This window comes from Uranotaenia lowii, chromosome 3 (genome assembly GCF_029784155.1).
Source record: "Uranotaenia lowii strain MFRU-FL chromosome 3, ASM2978415v1, whole genome shotgun sequence".
NCBI lineage: Eukaryota > Metazoa > Arthropoda > Insecta > Diptera > Culicidae > Uranotaenia > Uranotaenia lowii.
In genome coordinates, this window is record NC_073693.1 from 145,496,812 (window position 1) to 145,517,818 (window position 21,007).

General features: G+C 34.3%; 2 protein-coding genes across 2 annotated transcripts; one reads left to right on the forward strand and one right to left on the reverse strand.

The window, feature by feature from the left end:
* Nucleotides 1–546: 546 nt before the first annotated feature.
* Nucleotides 547–1,700, reverse strand: LOC129752701 (uncharacterized protein K02A2.6-like). The gene is made up of 2 exons (XM_055748473.1): nucleotides 773–1,700; nucleotides 547–680 (listed from the first exon to the last, which is right to left on the reverse strand). The coding sequence occupies exons 1-2, from the start codon at nucleotides 1,698–1,700 to the stop codon at nucleotides 547–549; spliced, it is 1,062 nt and encodes a 353-aa protein (XP_055604448.1).
* A 306-nt stretch (nucleotides 1,701–2,006) lies between these two features.
* On the forward strand, nucleotides 2,007–20,590 carry LOC129752702 (signal peptidase complex subunit 3-like). Its single transcript, XM_055748474.1, has 4 exons — nucleotides 2,007–2,075; nucleotides 12,374–12,450; nucleotides 12,561–12,711; nucleotides 20,537–20,590. Exons 1-4 carry the CDS (start codon nucleotides 2,007–2,009, stop codon nucleotides 20,588–20,590), a joined length of 351 nt encoding a protein of 116 aa, XP_055604449.1.
* The last annotated feature ends 417 nt before the right edge of the window (nucleotides 20,591–21,007 follow it).

Genomic DNA, 21,007 nt, shown 5'->3' on the forward strand with positions numbered 1-21,007 from the left:
TGTAAATTGTGTAAATTTTGTAAACTTAGTAACTTTTGTGAATTTTGTAAATTTAGAAAATTTTGAAAATTTTGTCCATTTTGTCCACTTGGGTAGTGTAGGGACCTCTGTAATCGGACTTAAATAACTTACACCACGTTTTATTATTTGCACCAAACTCAACTTATTCTTTATTGCACCAAACCACTTCTGTTCGCTACCTGCCATCAACTGACCGTTACAATTCTGTTCCCTTTCCTCTCGCTTGTTTTCTCTCTCTTTCGAAGCTTTCGAACTCAGGCATCACTTTTCATTTTGACGCAATTCCATTGGATTTCTAGCATCAGATTATATTTGGACTCCACATCTCATCTCATCTCCAAAAAAAATAGTTCTGATTTAACAAAAACAAAGTAGTTCACCAACCCATAATTTAAAATAAAATAAAATCAAAGCAATCTTCCAATTGTGAATGAAAAAAAAAATCAAATTAGTGAAAAGTTTCAACAAGTTCAGACGTTTACTTGAAGTCTGCCGCTGGATTGGATTGGACCTTCTAGTCTGAAGTTATTCCTCAAATCGAACTGGTTTCTTCAAAACTCGTCTTGGCCTTTCCGCTGCTGCGTCTCCAAGGACCTCTGCAGGAGTGTTTTCTGTCAATTTATGATTGCGATTGGATTTGGATTCAAGCTTTTTGGAATCTAGAAATGATAAGTATTAAAGTAAATAAATTGCCAAAATTATTACATTTTTTTTTTTTTAGAACCAAACGAAAAGTGCAAAATAACCTTACCAGAAGTATAAGAAGAATAATCTTGAGCATCCGGCTCTGTGTTAGGAGGAGTGACAATCTTGCGCGGAATCGGCCAAAGCTTCAGGTGACTTACCGGGCGTCTATATACTACACCATCCTCACTCTCTACATGTACGTCTACTCCTTTTCTGCGAATCACTTTATACTTTTGAGAATGGAAGCCGGATTGTAGCTTGCCCGAGTCGTAGTTTTTTATCATTACCATATCACCAACGTTGATATTGGATGTTTTTGCACGGCGAAGACCATCCGCATATATTTTCCCTTTCATTTTCTGGATCGCATCGTGATCTCGTACTTCGTCATCTCGGCTCCAATATGCCTCAGTTCGTAAAGACGGCAAAAGATCTTTTGCAGGTCTACCAGTCAAAAGTTCCAACGGAGATTTTCCTGTCACTGAATGTGGTCTTGTGTTGTATACGTAAACATATTCCTGAACTGCCTTTCGCCAGTCTTGTTTCAACGTTTTAGCTATACGCAGTGTTCTGAGGATCCCTTGATTTTGTCGTTCCACAAGGCCATTCATTTGTGGCCAGTAAGGGATGGTTCTAATTAGTCTTATATTTTTACTTGTGCAGTACGTCGCAAAGTCCTCACTCGCGAAGGGAGGTCCATTGTCTGCCCGAATGGTTTCTGGATACGTGTGAATCCTAAACATTCCTTCTAATGCTTCGATTGTTTGTGTCGCGTTTGTAGATTTCATTTCAGTGACAGTAAGGTATCTACTGTAGTAATCAATTACAACTAGAAACGTAGCACATTCTTTAGCGGTGAAAAAATCAATAGCCAGCTCCTGCCACGCTCTGTCTGGCATTTCTTTACGAATCATAGGTTCTGGAGGATGCTGAGAACTAACAGCTGCACATCCAGCACATTCTTGAATTCGATTGTTTATATCCTTGTCCATCCCTGGCCACCAAACATTTTCTCTGAGAATTCTTTTCATCGTAACCGATCCTGGATGACCCCGATGTGCTATATCGAGAGATTTTTGTCTTAAAGTTGAAGGAAGTACTATTCTGTGTTCTCTTAACAGTATTCCATTTGAAATCCCAAGTTCTTTTGAAAATGCTTCATATTGAAAAAGATTAGAGCACCACGAACCAGTTTCAATAGCTTTCATCACTGCTCTCAATGTTTGGTCAAGTTCAGTTTCCCTCTTTATGTCCTCAAGTGTAATAGCTGACAGGCTTTCTCCTAACCCGCAGATATAATGTTCCGAACGGGATATCTGATTGTGGACACAACCTCGAAAAACAATCAGAGATATTTAACGCACCTGGTATATATTTTACGGAGAAGTCATAAGGCTGTAATCTTAGAGCCCAAGCCTCGGCTCTAGAGCATGCACGTTTTCCTTCACGGTGTTTACCACCATAAATATATTCGAGTGTTTTGTGATCCGTAAATACAGTGAAATGCAGTCCAAACAAATACGAATAAAATTTTTCTACTGCCCATACTACAGACAGTGCTTCCCTTTGGGTTTGAGGGTACACCCGTTCCGCTTTTGTAAGTCCTTTTGATGCGTAGCTTATTATTCTAGGCTCATTATTATCATTTCTTTGGACTAAGATAGCCCCAAGACCCACTGGAGACGCATCTACGTATAATTCTGTACTATCTTTAGGATCAAAATATCCCAATCGATGAACGGTGTTGGTCAATTCGTTTCGTAAGTCTTCAAATGCGTTGTGCTGCTCTTGCCCAAAAGATTCCACTTCCCCTCTGATAAATTTCCTGATTGCCTCGGTTCTAGTCGAAAGATGTGGAACAAACTGACCTACAAACCCCACCAACCCAAGAAAGCTCCTTGCTTCTTCTTTCGTTTCAGGTGCCCTGAAGTTCCTAATGGCCGTTAGTTTATCATCAGCTGGACTTATTCCAGAACTGTTTACTTTAAATCCTAGGATTTCGAGTTCTTCTACACCAAATAAGCATTTTTCGTGGTTCAGCAAAGCATTATTCTCTTTAAGAACGCTTAACACCTGATTTAGTCGTTCATCATGCTCTTCTTGAGTTTTGCCGCTCACGACTATGTCGTCAATATAAACTACGACATTATCGATTCCTGCCAGCATTTCACTCATGATGCGTTGGAAAATTTCCGGCGCGCAGTTGACACCGAAGTTGAGCCTTTTGAATCTCATTAACCCTTTGCTAGTCATGAAAGTAGTTATGTCTCTAGATTCAGGATGTAGCTCTACATGGTGATATGCTGAAGTTATGTCTAATTTTGAAAAAACTTTTGAGCCTTTGAATTTGTTAAGCAGTGTTTCGATCAGTGGCAAAGGATAGTGCTCTCTTTTAATTGCTTGGTTCGGATAACGCATATTGATACACAAGCGAACATCATCGGTCCCCTTTGGAACAACAACCATAGGAGAGATCCAATCCGCTGGTCCGATAACTGGTTCGATTACGTCAGTATCTAGCATTTGTTGTAGCTTTTTGTTAACTTTATCTTCCATAGCTACAGGAATCCTCAAATAAGATATCTTTCTCGGGACGACTGAACGATCAATTGATAGTTTAACTTGAACGTTAGGGAATTTTGGGAATGCATTTGGTTTCTCATCTACGTGTTGTACATCCAAACCTACTTTTAAAACCTTGAGGTCTTCAGAAGTTCTCTTGCTAAGTAAACACCTTCGAGCACCTTGGATCACAAAAAATTCGGCATAATTTCTTGGTTTCGTTTCGTTAATTGAAATCCAAGCTTCAAAAATTACATTAACTTTGAGCGGATTTTCACAGGCGTATGCAGTGAACTCCCTGTCACATTGAAATTTTTTCTTGAACAGCTTTGCATTGGTATCTAATAACTGCTTCCAAACCTCTTCTGTAACGGTATTTATTACCGCACCAGAGTCTATTAAAAAGTCAACTGGCAAGTGATCAATAAAGCAAGTTAAGACCCCATTACTCGATGATTTTTCCTAACAAATAAATTGAGCATATTACTATTAATTCATCCAATTTATTTCATGTTTCAAATTAAAGTTAAGTCAAAAATAATTATAAAGGCGATAAATGATAGAATGTTTAGTGTTCATACCTCAGGTACAGGGCCGTAGGAAGAACCGACTCATGGGGGGGGTTTTGGTGATTGATTTTTACCTAAGATTTTTGCCCGTCAAATCACGAATTTGTAAAAAATTAAAACAAATTATGCTTGTGACCATATGATTATTATTAATTGTTAAGTACTTTTACATTAAAAGTTTTAGCAATAAATCATAACTTCAGAAAATTGGACCTTAACCTTAAAGGTCAGTTGTGCAGATTTTTTAGGTGAAGATGTTTCTTTAACAGCAAATATTTTTCTTAAAAAATCAATTCCATAATGAAAATCCTGTGGATGATTTTTTTTAACAAAATTTGGGTTTTTCGAATGAAGCAAAAAACTCAAATTCTTACTTTTATTTGTGATTTTCAATTAAATGGTGTTTACAAACTTTTTTTTTAAATTAAAATCTTGAAATTGATTTGAAAACCAATCTTTACACATTAAGGATTGCGATGTTAAGGCAATTGATGGGTTCATGTCGAATAAAGTTTAACACTCAAATTCAGTCTATTCGAATTATACTTGAATGTCCATTCGAAATGTAGCACACTGCTGGCAAGCGAAAAAACAAGATATCTCGTATTTGGTCCGCAATGTGTTAAATTCATGATCTCTTGAATTCCTCAACAATTTATGTTGATTGTAAAATTTATTTACAAGTAAAAAATTTTTTTTGTTTCGATTATAGTCGTTTTACCATCTTTATGGCATTCGCGACTTTATCAACGTTACAGTTGGCGGATCGTTATTGAAAAACTTATCAGGTACAACTGTGTTCGATGTTTACTCTTGGGCTCGAACTCGCGGACATCGGCTCAGGAGACAACAGACTTGCCAACTGAGCTATATCACAAGCCCATTTACAAGTAAAATCATTTCTGAATTTTGAATCTGAATTTTCAACTTGTATTCAAAAATTGCTCTTGAATTTGTATCCGAATTTCCTCATGATTTCTGAAATGTACAAAAAATAGGATTTCCAAATCTTATTTTAGATGAGATTCATGATTCCAGAAGAGATTTATGAATCTATTATTTGAAATCTGTAGTTCAAGTTTAATCTAAATTCACTATTTAAATTATTTAATTTGAATCTGTATTGTGAATCAGAATTAAAATATGAATCTACAAAGATCTGATCTGACTTTTCAATTTTGGATTGAGATTTCGAAGCTTTTAATTTTTGAATTTTGTGTAAGAATGCAGTTTGAGAATTTTCAATTTGAATATGAAAAAAAAAAATCGGAAAACTATTATCAAAATATTTAAAATGCATATGATCTCGAAAAACATGATTTAAGTTTGATATGAAATGCAAAACCAAATTTTAACCAGAATTTCAAAGCAGCTTTTCATTTCTAATTTATCATGATTATTCTAACTGAAAATCGAGAATCTTGAACTGGATACAGAATTCGAAAAAAAAATATAAAAACAATTTTGTTCATGGGAATTATTGAATAAAATCCTACCGAAATGGGCCTAATTTATTTCAAAATTGAATATTTAGTCTTGAAACTAAGATGAACAAGTGAGAAACTTTTGAAAAAGTACAGCCGAATTTCGGACTCTGAATGGACTATTGAGGTTTTGGCGTTACTTTTAAGTCTAGATTGTTACGCTTGATTAACCTTACTATATTATCATAATTTGGTTCTGAATTTAAAATTTTCAGTGTAGAGTAGAAAACATCGCCTTCTATTTTGGATACTCATGGGGGGGGTTTAACCCCCAAACCCCCCCCCGTTCCTACGGCCATGCTCAGGTAGGTTCCTTGATGGACGACTTCCGGTGTGATCCATTGCCGTTTCTGAAATTTCCATTCGACGTAAAGCATTGGTATTTTCTGGTTTCTTCCATGAAAAGCGATCTTGTGAAAAACTGTTTCGGAGATTGGGACACTTACGTAAAAAATGACCTTTTTCATCACACTTGTTACAAAACGCATTTTTAGCGGAACAACTCTTGTCACCCATACGGTGTCTCCATGAGCCACATGCTTTACATTCAAAAACTTGACGACCATTATCAAATTTGCGTCCATTTCGAATAGATCCTCGGTTTCTTCCAGCATTGAAAACTTGACTGTTACGCCAATTTTGATTGATTGATGCCACAGGAAATGAATCTGTTTTGAAAAGTCCGCTGTTCTCCTTCTGTTTCATCAACACCTCTCGATTTACAGCATAATTTATCAATTCATTTAAGCTCATAACATCTTCCATTCCTTTATCCCTTATTTTTTCATCATATGCCCCAATCGTAACCTGATGTAGCAGTTCTTTCTCCGTGCGATCTCGGAAATCACAGCGCGCCGCTTGTGTGCGTAACCTCAAAATGTAGCGGTTAAATGATTCCCCACTGGACTGCTTGAGGGAGCGAAAAACTTCTAACTCAACCCGCTCATTGCGTTTACCCACGAAGAAGGCATTTAATCGTTTGATGGCATTATCGTATTCTGGAACTTCTAAAGGAGCAAATGGAACTTTGGCTGGCGGAGGATAAATTTCATCTGCAACAGGTACCAGATGACAATAAATGCGTTGTAAACCTCGACCACCACGAGCCAACATAAACAGAAGCTTTTCATTTTGAGTTTCAAAATGCAATAGTTGCATAACAAGCTCGCAAGACCTATGCCATTCCTCCCACTCAAGCCGAAGATTCGAAGCATCGACAGTATCGTCAAAAGGTTCCAAATTTAAAAAATTTCCGGCATCCATCTGAAATTAATTTGAAATAAAGATTTCGGATCCGTTTTGTTTGCTGAACTTCTTTTCCAATTTCATTGCTATTTAAAATAATCCATTTTCCACATTTAATTATTTATTGAGGGCATGGTCGGCTGAAACAAAATTTATTTTATTGCCTTTACGGTCCTCAACCGAACTCGGATCTTTAACTCTTCTTATTAATTTATTTTTTTTTAATTTTTTTTTTGACGCTTGAATTTCCAAAAAAAACAACCTCTTTTTCCTCTTTTCCTCTTGTTATTGCCGTTACGGTCCTTAACCGAACTCGGATCTTTTTAGTGATTCCTCAAACTTTTTTTTTCGCATTATTATTATTATTATTTTTTTTACCTCTTCGGTCTTCAACCGGACTTGGTTTTTTTTTTATGTTGCCGTTTCGGCCTTCAACCGCACTCGGATCTTTTGATTACATTACTTCATTGTTTCTTTCGATAACTAGTTCAATTAAAAAAGAAATTCACCCTGATACTTTTGTTTCAGCCGCCATCTTGGGAAAACTATTTGCAGGAGACTTTCAGCCACGAAAAAAAAAATCATTTGGATTTAAAACCACAAATAAAACTACACACCATCGTACCGGCTGCGCCAATTTGTAGGGACCTCTGTAATCGGACTTAAATAACTTACACCACGTTTTATTATTTGCACCAAACTCAACTTATTCTTTATTGCACCAAACCACTTCTGTTCGCTACCTGCCATCAACTGACCGTTACAATTCTGTTCCCTTTCCTCTCGCTTGTTTTCTCTCTCTTTCGAAGCTTTCGAACTCAGGCATCACTTTTCATTTTGACGCAATTCCATTGGATTTCTAGCATCAGATTATATTTGGACTCCACAGGTAGTTTTGTCAACATTTAGAACATTTAGAACGGCAAGTGAAAATGAATGATGAAAAAACTTATACTCGACAATATTTAAAATATTTATTTTTGATTTTTGACTTTAACTTGTCAATATACATGCTTCTGCTAGATCAGTTGATCCTAGTATCACATTATTTTATTTCCAATAAGATTCTATTTTCCCTAACCAGCATGAGAGCAGCAGTGGTATAAATTATTTTAGCATACCTTTCAGGGGCATTCTTACTAGTATACAAGAAAGAATGCCCCTGATAGGTATGCTAAAAACTTTGATTTCTATGTTGATTCATTTTTGTAAAGGACGAAAGCTGTTTCGAGAAAATCGCGTTGAAAGTAATTAGGTTTAAAATGTAAGTCTTCAAACGGTACTTTTTCACCCAGCTGACAATTTGATTGTTAACATTTGGCCGCACGCCCTTTTGAAAAAAATTATACCACTGCTGCTCTCATTCTGGGTAGGGAATATAGAATCTTATTGGAAGAAAATAATGGGATTCTGGGTATGCCAACGAATGATTCGCAACGTAAGGTCGATTTTTGAAAAGGGCACATATTTGCAAAATTTGTCAGGTTTGTAAATTTTAACAAGTTTGTGAATGTTGTCACTTTTTTTTCAATTTTGTCAACTATGCAAGTTTGGTCCAATTTGTAATTTTTGATGATTTTAACAATCATGTCATTTTTGTAATTATAGACTATTTTGAAATGTTTGTAAATTATGTCAGTTTGGTAAATTTGTTTAATTTTTTTCTATATTGATTCTGTCAATTTAGCATATTTTGAAAACTTTTTCAGTTTTATGATTTATATTCATTTTATCTATCTAGTTTTGTCAATTTTGTAAATGTTATAATTTATGTCAATCCATTCAAAATCGGTCAATTTTTGTCAATTTTTCCCATATTTGTGAAATATGTCAGGCTTGTTAAAACTTGATTAAAGTTTGTGAATGTTGTCTATTTTGTAATTTTTATCAATTTTATCAATTATGTAAATTTGATACACTTTGTAATTTAAGAAAATTTAAACAATTGTCATTTTTGTAGTAATTGACTTTTTTGACATTTTTGTCCATTATGTCGGTTTTGTAAATTTGTTTTGAAAATCGTCTAGCGCTGGATTGCATCTGAATTTGTGGATTTTGATCTGAATTCTGAAACTCACTATTGGACCCGATTTTTTTTAGTTAAGTTTAAAATCAGAAATACTTTAAAGTCCAGGGAATTCAACATTTTGAAATTAACACGTCTGTACAAAAAATCACTTTAAACTTTAAAACAGTTGATAAAATTAAATTGGGTGAAACTTTTTGTTGATGCATTTTCTTTTGAACGCAAAATTACGCCTATTTAAAATGGGATTTTATTATCCGGGTAGGGCCAATAGATAGCGTCGATTTTTGAAATAGGATTTGATTAGATGTTCCGAAGTTTCAAAAGCGTTTTTTTTTCGAGCTAACTGATAGTTTCGCCCTTATGAAATGTTACGCTATGTTTGTTTACATTTGGTGCGTTCGCCCTTTTTCAAACTTACTACAAAATTATCTAACAGATTCACGCTTGCTTCGACGTATCGAAGCCAGCCATCGCTGCAGAAAAATGCGGTGTTGAACCCTACACCCATCGGTTTGATATGTACCCCTTTATGAAACTCCATTTTATCACAATATGGTATTGAAGCTTCGGCTTCAAAATTTTTGCAACCGGTTCGGTTAACACTGAGTTGGTAAAAGAGTTAAAATTGTCAAGATATAAGAATTCTTACTCCCTTTTCTATAGCTCGTTGTCGTCATGAAGACATCATGAGTGGGAGTGGAGTGCGTCCATCGTGTAGCGAATAGGGTGTAGCGAACGCGCCCATCGTGTATATGACGATAATCTTCATTTTAGTGATTGCTGGTTGTGGGTAGCAAACCAAATTGACACGTTTTTTTGGAGTGATGATTTGATGATAATTACTTTGAAAAATTTTTTTTCAAACTATTTTGTTTTTTTTTCTTTCTTTTATACATTGAAGAGGGAAAAAAATCAAATTTTTTAAGACAAAAATTATTTTTATTGTACTTCCCAGTTTCGCAAAAACGTGTTGACAAAGTTTACAAAAAATCACACCAGCACACACAAATACACTGACATCGTCTGAACTCGTCGAGCTGATTCGATAGGTACCTATAAAGGTATATCTAAGACCCATAATTAATGATTTCCCAAATCGACCGATAACTATACCTTTCTGAAAGAAAGGCAAAAAGGTAAATAATTATTTACGCTCAAGAAACTGGATTGTTACCTTCAAACGGAGTGAATCGACGCAGTTTTTTGACTATTTTCGTAATACTTTTGTCATATTATGGTTGTGCCTACCTCCAGGGGCAAAAATCTTCGAAGAAGATTGACTTCCAACAAAACTGGAAAGCGAATATCTTCTGGCATAAAGTTAAAAATCTATTTTCTTCCGTTTTACATTTTTTTTTCATTTACAGAGGATCCTTGATACCGATATGTTCAATTTCTATTAACCCTAAGATAAGTGCCAAAAAGTGTTTTGTTGAAATGTGTCGTCATTTTAAGCAGTTTTGATCAACTGTCTTTCCTTTTTCGCCAAAACCATGTTTTAAATTTTCTTTATCGTATAGGTACCAAACTTGTAGAAATGGCACAACACTTTTCATGGTATGAAATTTCGCGATTTTTTTTTATGCTGCAAATATATAAATATCAACAAATTTTCATATACCATTCTGTTTTTCGTTATCTTTCATGCATTTGATATGTTCTCTGTATTAGATAATCTCCTCTTAATTTTTGAAATCATCTTTTTTATATCTTTATCATATTTATCGAGAAATGGATGCTTAAGCACTGAACAAAGAAAATTAGAACATTCAATATATGTGTATGTACATGGGATTTTTATTCACAGCAATTTCAAATCAAACGGTTATGAAATCTTTTTTTACTTTGAGATCTTGAATTCAAAATCAGAAATGAAATTCAAAAAAGTCATTGCAAATCTAATTCTGATTTCATTATCTCTGTTTTGTATCTTGAATCATATTTTCGTCGAGACTAAAATTTTTATTTTCAAGCTTCTTGTATTTGAAGATGTTATTGAACCAATTATCTGTTCTTGATTTCTGATACTGAGTGTTAGATCAAATTATGAATTTTATTTTTACAAAGTCAACCCTATGTATATCCTTAATTTTGTTTAGTTTTTTAGCACCTTAGTATGAAAGGAAGAAGTGGATAGTATCTAACATTTCCTTGGTTTTCTGATGAAATTCACATAGAATTACAAAGTTAATATCATTCTATTCTCGAACTAACTCATTACATTCTTGACGTTTACAAAAACCAAGTAAATCAATTTATGGTCGTCTCTATACGTATACGTTCTCTTGATGTCATACCATAAATATGAACAGAAGATTCTGTAATGGAATATTTCATTGTTATCTGTTCAGTTGTTTTGGATATGTCAAAACTTCCACAGTCATACGTAGAATATTATTTTTCTTGAATAATATGACAGTCTTTCATTTTACCGGAAAATAAACAAAACAAAATAACGGAGTAAATAAAAGAGATCAGATTTGTTCCCGCGCGTATCCTGGTCAGGCAAATTTATTCTATCTTAAAACCTAACAATATCCGGGCTAAATCCGGGCAATACCAGGCAAATTTGGGCTAAATTCAGAAACTACTAAAAAAAAAAAAAAACGAAAAGCACTTTACTAAATTTTTTCTTCGAAACGCATCAGAAATTTTGGAAGATGCCTTAGAAGAATCCGACAATTTTGAATCGTATTTAAAGCATCCAGAAACCGTGCATGATTATTATGTTAAAAATTGCTCAACAAATTTCGTTTTAGTACGCAAAATTTAAAAAAAAATTAACTTAATAAGAGATTTATTTTTTTTTATTTGGCAAATTAAATGACTAAATACGTAAAATTCGGGTTTTTTTTATCAAAATCCGGATAACTTGGCTGGACGACTTGACCGGGCCCTTTTAATTTTGTTTTATCAATTACCCGGTCAAGTCCGGGTAAAACCGGGCAATCCGGATAGCTTTGGGTAAATTAGCTTAAAACATGTTAAAGTTGCCTTGATGTTGAAGAAAAAATGACAATTTTCGAAAATAAGTATACTCCATGCCGGCTTATTGCGTTCTTTTTTTTTTCACCCCATACGGAAGGTGAACAATTACATCCAAGTATCCATTTTACTGGTGCCACGTGAAAAGTACACTTGCAATGAAAATTGGCGCCAAAACTTCCTATAGAGAGATGGATGCACATCAGTAAGCCTTGATTGCTTTTGGCGCCTTCCTACTCTGGGTGATTCCAATGAAAAAAAAATGAAATCGGGTGCCATGACTTTTATTTGATACGAATAAAAACTAAAAATTAATTTTCAAATTCCACAAAAACATTTTCGAAATTATCTCTCCGTTGTGTTATTCTTCGCGTGAAGACGAACACAACAAAAAAAATTGAATGCAAATCGGATGATCCAGTGAAGAGTTTTGCGTGTTCGCACATTTCTGTATGGGCTGTCTCTCTCCTTGTTTTATATATATATATATATATATAGATTTTCCGTTCAAGTTTTCCACAAACTTATGCACAAGCAAAGATTTTTAATTCAATCAAGTACCCCATGACTGCGCCACGGACCAGGAGTTTAAAAAAGCGCGCGCTTTGATCAAATTGTAAGCAAGTTCTCTTGATGCCACGTTTTTCAGGTTGCATGAAACCAGTTACTATCGGCTTCTGAGAAATTTTGGGGACTAGCGCCAAAATAATATTGACGAATAAGGCTTTAACCATAAATTCGAAAATTTTAACAGCATGCTTTGGAGTTTTTGTTTACACCACAATCGATAGGACATTTGGTGCTTTACGTCAACTTTCTTCAACGATAACCGAACTCCGGCTCGGATTAACGCCGTCAAAGTGCTAGTGTAAGTTTGAAATGAAATCTCAGTATCATGATATAGTTTGGAAAATTTAGACCACGTAAGCGATTTAGTTTTGGGATGGGAGTGATTCGATTTTCAATTAAATATTGCAGCAAAAACATTCCGGACTTCAGCGCTTCCCGGAAACGCTTCTTGACATTCGATCTTAATATCAACCTGAATACGTTGTTGAACTGGAGTGTGAAGCAGCTGTTCCTGTATCTGACGGCCGAATACCAGACGGAACAGAACGAGCTCAATCAGGTGGGACAAAATGATCGCCGATCTAAAGAATTAAAAAATTTACAAAAAAACATCTACAAGAGCTTATCGAAGATTATAAAAGAGCTAAAAAAAACGGATCGATAATAAAACAAGCCACCAAAGGATTCGTTTTCAGCCGAACTGTAGCTGAGGATGCAGCATTTCCATTCATCCCATTCTTATTGTTTTGTTTTCTGTTTTCAAATTGGAGCAAACATCAATCATCAATGAAAAAACCAAACTTCAGGAAAATCTGGTCGAATTGACCCCTAGAAGTGGTGCACTTCTGTTTTAGTTCTTCAGATATGTATGTATACCGTCGAGCGATAAACCGGACCCTACGTTGTGTTAATTTTAAGCTTTCCGGATCAACTCAATTCGAAACTAACGTTTTGCGCAACGGATTTTAAGTTTATTCAAACGCGAACAACAAATTATGTTCTACATGATCGGACTCGATATATTTCCAAAGACTTTCTAGAACAGACTGACAAAACGGAAACTGCTAGACTAGCTCGTTCCTACCCGCCGACCCTCATTGACAGACAGTGCGCGCTTGTGTTGGTGCAAGCGATATTCGCAACTGTCAGTTGATGGGGTTCGGCTACCTAGCTCTACCTAGAGATTACACCGCAGGAGCGGTTTTTTAGCAGTGGGCGCAACAGTATGTTTAGATAAAAGTAAAAAAAAAAATCGAAATAAAATAAAACTTGTAATCATAGGACCGTTCAGCTTGAATTTTCACTACAGTTAGATAATTGTAGTCAAACAAATTCTGCCGGCTATGTCATGATCAATGACTGCTTTAAAAACATGATGATAATTTAAAATTGTTTTGTTTTGCTTTGATTGCCGCTTGTCTGGCCGTATGCCTTTTTGAATCTGAGAATCTAAATCACCTCCTATATATACACATCATGGTTGTTTCGTCGGTCGAATGCAAAACTTATGTGTTTGCAAGCTTGAATGCAAGTTGAAAGCTTGAAGACTTTTTCGTTGGTGGCAGCACCGTAAGCAACGAGATGATATCCCAGCAGCCTTGCCAGATCTACGGATTTCTCCGTAGTTCTACGGATTTTCAGCATTTCTACGGAGCTACGGATTGATACTCGAAATCTACGGATTTTCAGCATTTCCTACGGATTTTCTACGGATAATCGAATAAATTCAAGGGATTCTGAGGATGATTGAGAATTCTACCTGACGACCAAAAGAAAAAAAAAAAAGGTCATCAAGTTTTTTTTTTGCGAAATCAGTACGTTTTTCGATTTTCGTAAAATCTACGGACTTGAGCGGTTTTCAATCTGGCAACGCTGTATCCCAGACTACTTGTTCGAAAAACTATGCAGCCGGGTATCTTGATAGAATATAATATCTTTGATGAAACACAATTATGATTCGAAAACTGATGCATTAATATTATTTGAATAATTTTGCTCCCATTCTTGCGATACTCACAATTAAAACATCAAATGAATGGTTATAAACAGGGCTATCTTGACAAGAAAAGATTTCACGAAAAAAAAAATTTCGGTTTTATTTACTGCAGATGTTTAACCTTCAGTGAACTTTCTGTACAAGTTGGTAGCTTATGATTTTTAAATTTTTTCAATTTGTTTTGAACGATTATCTAAAACAGATCCATGAAAATGCTAATAATATCAACCACCATGCATCATAAAATTATCGTTTTATATTCACAGTGGCTTGCTTGAAATCTCATAGAAATATTTTCAAGAAAAATGGACTTTTTTCACAAAAACTCATCGAACAGAACGTAGATGAGTTCAATAGATCTCAAATACTTGAAAATGTATGAGGAACAATCCACATGAGTCCGGCTTTGATCTGCCAAAAAAGCCAAAAAGTGAACTAGTCTAACGTGTAATCATCACTGCCATCTAGCAGCAATATTCGATTGCTTATTGATTAGTTACAATTCTAGGTTGAGAATCATTTCAGAATAGAATTGAATACTGGTTCCAATTTATGGATAAAGAAGACTCCAACATGTTATTATTTTGATTTTTATTCTCTTTTTTTTAAGGATTTTTAACGGCTATCAGTCTCGGATTTTTAAGAAAAACTACCTTTTTTTACTCCGACGTTTCGGTCTTTATTGGATCTTCATCAGGGGCGATAAAGTGTCGTTTTCTTGTTAAGTTTGATTCGGCTTATTTCGAACTGCTGTCATTGGGTTTTGTTGACGAATTTAAGTAGAATATTCGTTTGTGTGTAGCATTGCCGTAGGAACGGGGAAGGGGGGTTTTGGGGGTTTAACCCCCCTCCCCCATGATGGTTCAAGAATGGTAAGCAAAATATTCTACTCTAACTCTACTCTACTCTACTCTGTGATGAGAATTCCGATTCTATATCCAGTTTATTTTTCCTAAACTTAATTTTGGATGATCCGGGAAAAAATCCTTATTTGAATCTCGGTTTTACAAACTTCAATGTTACTAATATCATCATTTCGGAATATGAAACTTTATTTGAAAATTTCAAACCAATTTGAAGATCTGAAATTTGAACTTTTAGTTTTAATGCAGAATTGGAACTAAGGAAACTTTCATAATGATGATCCGAAATTGTAAAATCTGAAACAGTTTTATCATTCGCATTTTTATTCTGATTCACAAGTTGAATTTCAAATAAATTTACATTGAAAACTAAAAATGTAGAATTCAACAAAGATATGTCTGGTTGAAATTCCGATAAAAATTTCGCTTTTTGACTCATAATTTGTAAGGATTATTATCTGGAACTTAGAATCAAAAATCGTTTAAAATTCGGAATTCATATTTCAATCTTAGGTTAAAAGGCAGTATATATCAGAGGGTCCATTTGGTTAAACTGTCCAATGAGAGAAGCAGCAAATATTGTCGCTGGCAACGGTTTGCATGCATTGAGAGCAGAACTTGCGCTCTCTCGCATATTGTCAGGATGTACGGTAAAAGGTGTTGTATATCGTTCAATTTTCACAACACTTATCGCATAAGCCAGAAGTTAAAAATATGTATGTATATTGCCTCCACTTTAGTACGTAAATGCAGTTTTTTCGAGTTATATAAGATGATTTTATAATGTATATGAAACGTATAGCAAAGTTTGTTGAGAAATATACCTACAAAAATGTTTGCTGGGTACTTAGATTCGGTATCAAAATTAAATATTCAAATTAAACTCGAAGTTGAGTTTTATAATCAAAATTGAAACATATATGTGAGAATTTCATTCAGGATTCAAATTACTAGCGATTGCAGTTTTATAGTTTTGATTCTGGATTCAAAATTAAAATTTTATTTTCAACCAGAGTCAGTTTGTAACACAAATAAAAAAAAACACATATATAAAATAAATCATGAAATAACCTGTTAATAATTATTTTGTGGCCAATGAACTTTTTTATTTTATTTTCAAAATAAAAGAACACATTTTACCGGTTTTTTGGTTAACATAATTTATATTGCAGATTCTTCTTAAACAAAGCTTGAAACTTAAATCTTATATTTTATTCGATTTAACAAGAGCAGAAAATAAATCTTATTTGACCCGCAAACTTAATCTCTTACTTTTATTTCTCAATATTTAAAAATAATTTGCCGATAACTTACCAATTCCCCAAATTGTCAGGCTAAAAAGTTTTTTCTTTGAAATGGAATCTACAAATCCCTAATTTATTTTTCAAAAATTCTTGAAAAAGAATTGCCAACTGGGATAAATATTTTTGAAAGTAAGAACCTTCAATTTTTTTTTTAAATATTTGTTATGTATGCATTGTTGAAGAAAAAATGTTATAAAGAAACAATTTGTCATAACCCCCCCCCCAGGAGCCGCTTCTTCCTACGGCCCTGGTGTGTAGAGTATTGGGTGTTTTACAATTTTCTGCATCGGAATTTTGCTCTGTGAACTGTTTTGGTTTTCTAGTTGTTTTCGAATATCTAAAAAAAATACATAACTTAAGATACGTGATATTTTATACTACAAGGATTTATACACCAAAGAAATCTCAAGAGCGCAGTTACTTGTTTAAAATTAAAGTTATAGTAAACCTGATTCATTTTTTCATCCTATTAACCCCCGTGTTCGCTCAGACAGGTACCTAAACCTACCTCCAACTATTCGAAAGTTTCTAAACTGGCTCATCAACTTTAATCTGCCATTAGTTTTCGTCATCCTTTTGTGAACCCCTTTTCGAATAGCTTATCGCACCATTTTGATCTCGTTCAAACAGTTAAGTTTTTCTCCTGGAAGCCCCACCGCATCGCTTCAAAGCGAGAGGACATATCGTTATCTTTTACTTGTTTTCTGTTTTTTTCTCGTGTTTTTGGTTGGTTCCCTGTCTGATCCCCAAGTATCACATGGCAGACTTGAAATCCGTGTTCATCGGACCGACATCAGATAATTTTAATGAAAAAATATTTTGCCACTAGCAGTCGAGTGACACTTTTCCGGCCCTTTATAGTGGCAGCTGAGATTTTCTCTAGCCGGTGGACTTTTCTGTTTTTTTTTTTTGGTTTGCTCTCTACTTTTCTGTTTAGCCATCCACCTTCCCTGTGAGTAGGAAAACCCTTGACGGGACTTGACTTTGACGGTAGTTAAAGTAGCACACTAAACAGTGGCACACGAACAAAGACACAGGGACGATATGTACGGGATGACACTTGAAGGAAGGATTTTTGCTTCTGATGGACCAAATTGCCCGGAGGTTGGCTACACTTTAGACTTGAGAGATGGCTAATAGACTAGAAACGTTCAATTTGTGAAGGCAAGGATATTTGCACATGTTCGAGTATCATCTATTTCAGATGGTAACAAAGTATAAATCTCCAAATAAAAATGAAACAATATTTGAACTATTCTAACGTTGGGATCGGGAAAAGCTAGATCATCAGACCAAACAAGGGTCGGGTTGTGAAGCTGTTTTGAATATGTTTATATTTTGCAAGAAGCAAAGTGTTAGCTCTTATCGCACGCACGCTCAAGGCCATTTAAGCAAAATTTTAGCAGCACAACTCAACTGAATCCCGGAAAACTATCTTGATGGGGAAAATTATTCTCGAAAAGAAATTAAAGAGGGGGTTTTACATAGATCTAGATACCAACTGAATAAATTACTCAATATTGCTAACTTTTTTTTAATAATGAACTAAAAAATTTTAAGGCCTTATCGATGAATGTTTCAAGAATTGAAAATGCTTCTTAAAAATTTCTACTCGCTCATTTTCAACACATTTCTTCAACATGTTCTTTTCTTGAAATGTTCTCACTATGAGAACATAACATTCACCGATAAAGCCTTAAAAATTTATTTCAAAACAAAAATCACGATGATTAATCTTAATTAATTTTTTAATAATGTTTACTATTTCTTTGCGGTTAGGGTCTATATGACCCGAACTATTATTTCTCGAAACGATATCTCAGCGGTAAAACATGAAATTTTTCGACTTTTCGTAAAATAAGGAGTTCTACAATTTTATTATTTCGAGATTTTTGAATAGGATAACCAGAGTCAACCAGCAAAAATGCCAATTAGCCCGTTAGGCTCATACTGACCCGGATTTTTGTTTTGATTATAAAAACCAAAATACTGAACCGTTTTTATAAACTGTAAACATTGAAATCGTCCAAATGTGTGCTATCAGATGCTTTTTATAAATTTGAGTTTTGATTTTATGGTCTTTCAAAAATGGCCTTAAATCCAAAAAGTCCTTGAAAAATGGGTGTTTTGTATCAAAGATGGCTCATTTTGTTGAAGTCGTATTGTAAAACTCTTCATTGATATTGATTTAGATAAATTGAAAGCTACTTTTGGAAAATGCTTAATTTTCCAGACCACAGCTAGTTATTTGAAAAGTTAATAAAAAATATTTTGCAATGGTTTTATAACTAGGGGACGGACGGTAAGACGGACACTAGACTGCCCCAAATTTGTATGAGAAATTTCAAGCTTGTGAAATGTTATGCGCTGCAGGCTTAAATTGATCCTAGGCCTAGTACAAGCTCTCATGCCAAATAAGGGGCCAGATTGGATCACGGGAAAGGTTCGCTCAACGAGCCTAAAGTTTGTATGGGATTTTGAGCTATTTTGTTCGGGAGGAGCATGAAAATCCAGTTTTTCAAGAATAACTTCGATCCTCTTCGGCCGATTTCTTTTGAAAACGGATTTTCGTAAAGCCTAAACTTTGAGTACCTACTTTACCAAATATTTCGTCCAAAGACTGCATTTCAATTCGATGTAGGATAAAAAAGTTATAAAACTTCAAAAATGAGGAAACTTTGTTCATTACTGTTAATGTTGCGTCAAAATGTTCGAAGCAGTGTCTGTCTATAAACGTGATGAATATCACCCTTAAAAACAATAACTATTTTTTGAAGCTAAATAACTTTTGTGACTTAAATTAAATAAAAATGCAGTCATCGGATAAAATATATGTTCAGACTTTACGTGAAACCGTTTGATTTTCGTGTTCTTCTCGAACAAAATGTCCCAAAATCCCATACAAACTTTAGGCTCGTTGTGCGACCCCTTTTCGTGATCCGATCTGGCCCAAATTCGGCATGAGACCTAGGCCTAGGGTCAGTTTAAGTCTGCAGCACATAACTTTTTCAAATGTCAGGTCATTGGGGTACTCCAACGGACACCCTAAAGTAGAAACGTAATAGAAAATTGATTATTGTTTTTTTGTCTTAAAGTCGAATTAAAGGCATATTAAAGTCTTCAAGTCGTATTAAATCATAGAATTTCAACATATTGAGGAAAAAGTTTGAGGTATACCGACTTACCTTTACGATTTTTGTTATCCCGAAGAAAATAACTTTGAAATGTTGAATTGAATTTTCCATAATACAATGAGAAATCAAATATGACAATTTTCAATGACTGTCCGTCAACTGCATCGTTGACTAAAGTCGCGAATGATATAAAGATGTTAAAACGACTATAATTGAAAAAAAAACGACAATTCAATTCATTAAAAGATTTGAAATCTTTGAAACATTTTATTAATTTTATGTGCAAACACGGCTCAGCGAATTTTTGGAATCTCTTGTTGTACGTTTTTCGTGGTTCCTAATGTTATCAATCATGTGATATCACAAAAAAAAATAAAATTTAGTTATTTTCTTTTGGTTTTCATGTTTTTATAGATTAAATAATTTATCAGCTCAGTTTGATAGAAATAAGCAAATTTTTCTGATAAAACAATGATTTTCAATAAGAAATTAAATGAATTTTCTTTTTTTTTCTTATATTTATGACATATGACGTCGGAAATCGAATATTACTTTTACTTTGAATAAATCTTTAAATGAGCCAAAGTTAAGCTGACATCAAAAAAGTTTCATTATTTCAACCGGGATGATTATCATCAATGTTCGAAAAGCCCTCATTATTTTGACCATTGTGTCTTTCGGCTCAATTTTCAGAAACTATAACTAAAATATAACTTCAGAACGTCGATAACTAGGAACAAACTAATGTTACAGTAAAGTTGATTTGGCTGTAGGAGATTTCTCAACTTCTTATTGCTAAAAAAGATCAACAGCTGGTTGATAAGGCTATTTTTTCTAGTCAATCTGATAGTTAGTTCTCAAACATCACTGATGCTTGACTGGACCTCTAATTTAGTTCAACCAACATTGATTTCCAAGACGAACAAGTTATATATTTATTTGGTTTAGGAATTCCAAAAAGTAAAAGACAAAAGAGGTGTTGGAGTTTTTTCAAGAAATGTTGACCATCACCAAGTAGCAAACAGGTAGGTAATGCTTATTTATTTTTAAAGATGTTTTTTTGTAACATAATCTTACTGCGTTTTAGATACCTTTGGGCAAAGAGCAGCAGCGGGCTTACTTCGGATTCCCGGACCAATAATATCGTGTATGTTTCGATTATTTACATTATTTATACGGTTGGACTTTTAACGAAATCTTTTTTTTTCCTTTCAGGGCCATGATGTTTTACTTCCTCCAGCGAGTCTCAGCCATCAGACAAACAAAATCGGTTACAATATGTGCGTTTAATGAAAATAAATAAATGTATTTTATTTAGAAAACGGAAATTACTATCGATTTATCCTGCTAAAATTTATAACTAGGGTGATTTGCCAATCGTTGTCCCCTAACCCATTGTTGCACAGCATGACTTAAATTGTCAATATTTCAGCTGTTTTTCAACTTTTCCTCAAAAATAATACTGAATCATTTAATTCGGTATGTTTTCTGATGAAGTAAGGCTTTTGTGATATTTTCTGCTGGTAAGTGTGTATCTTACGACAGTTTTAATTTTTCT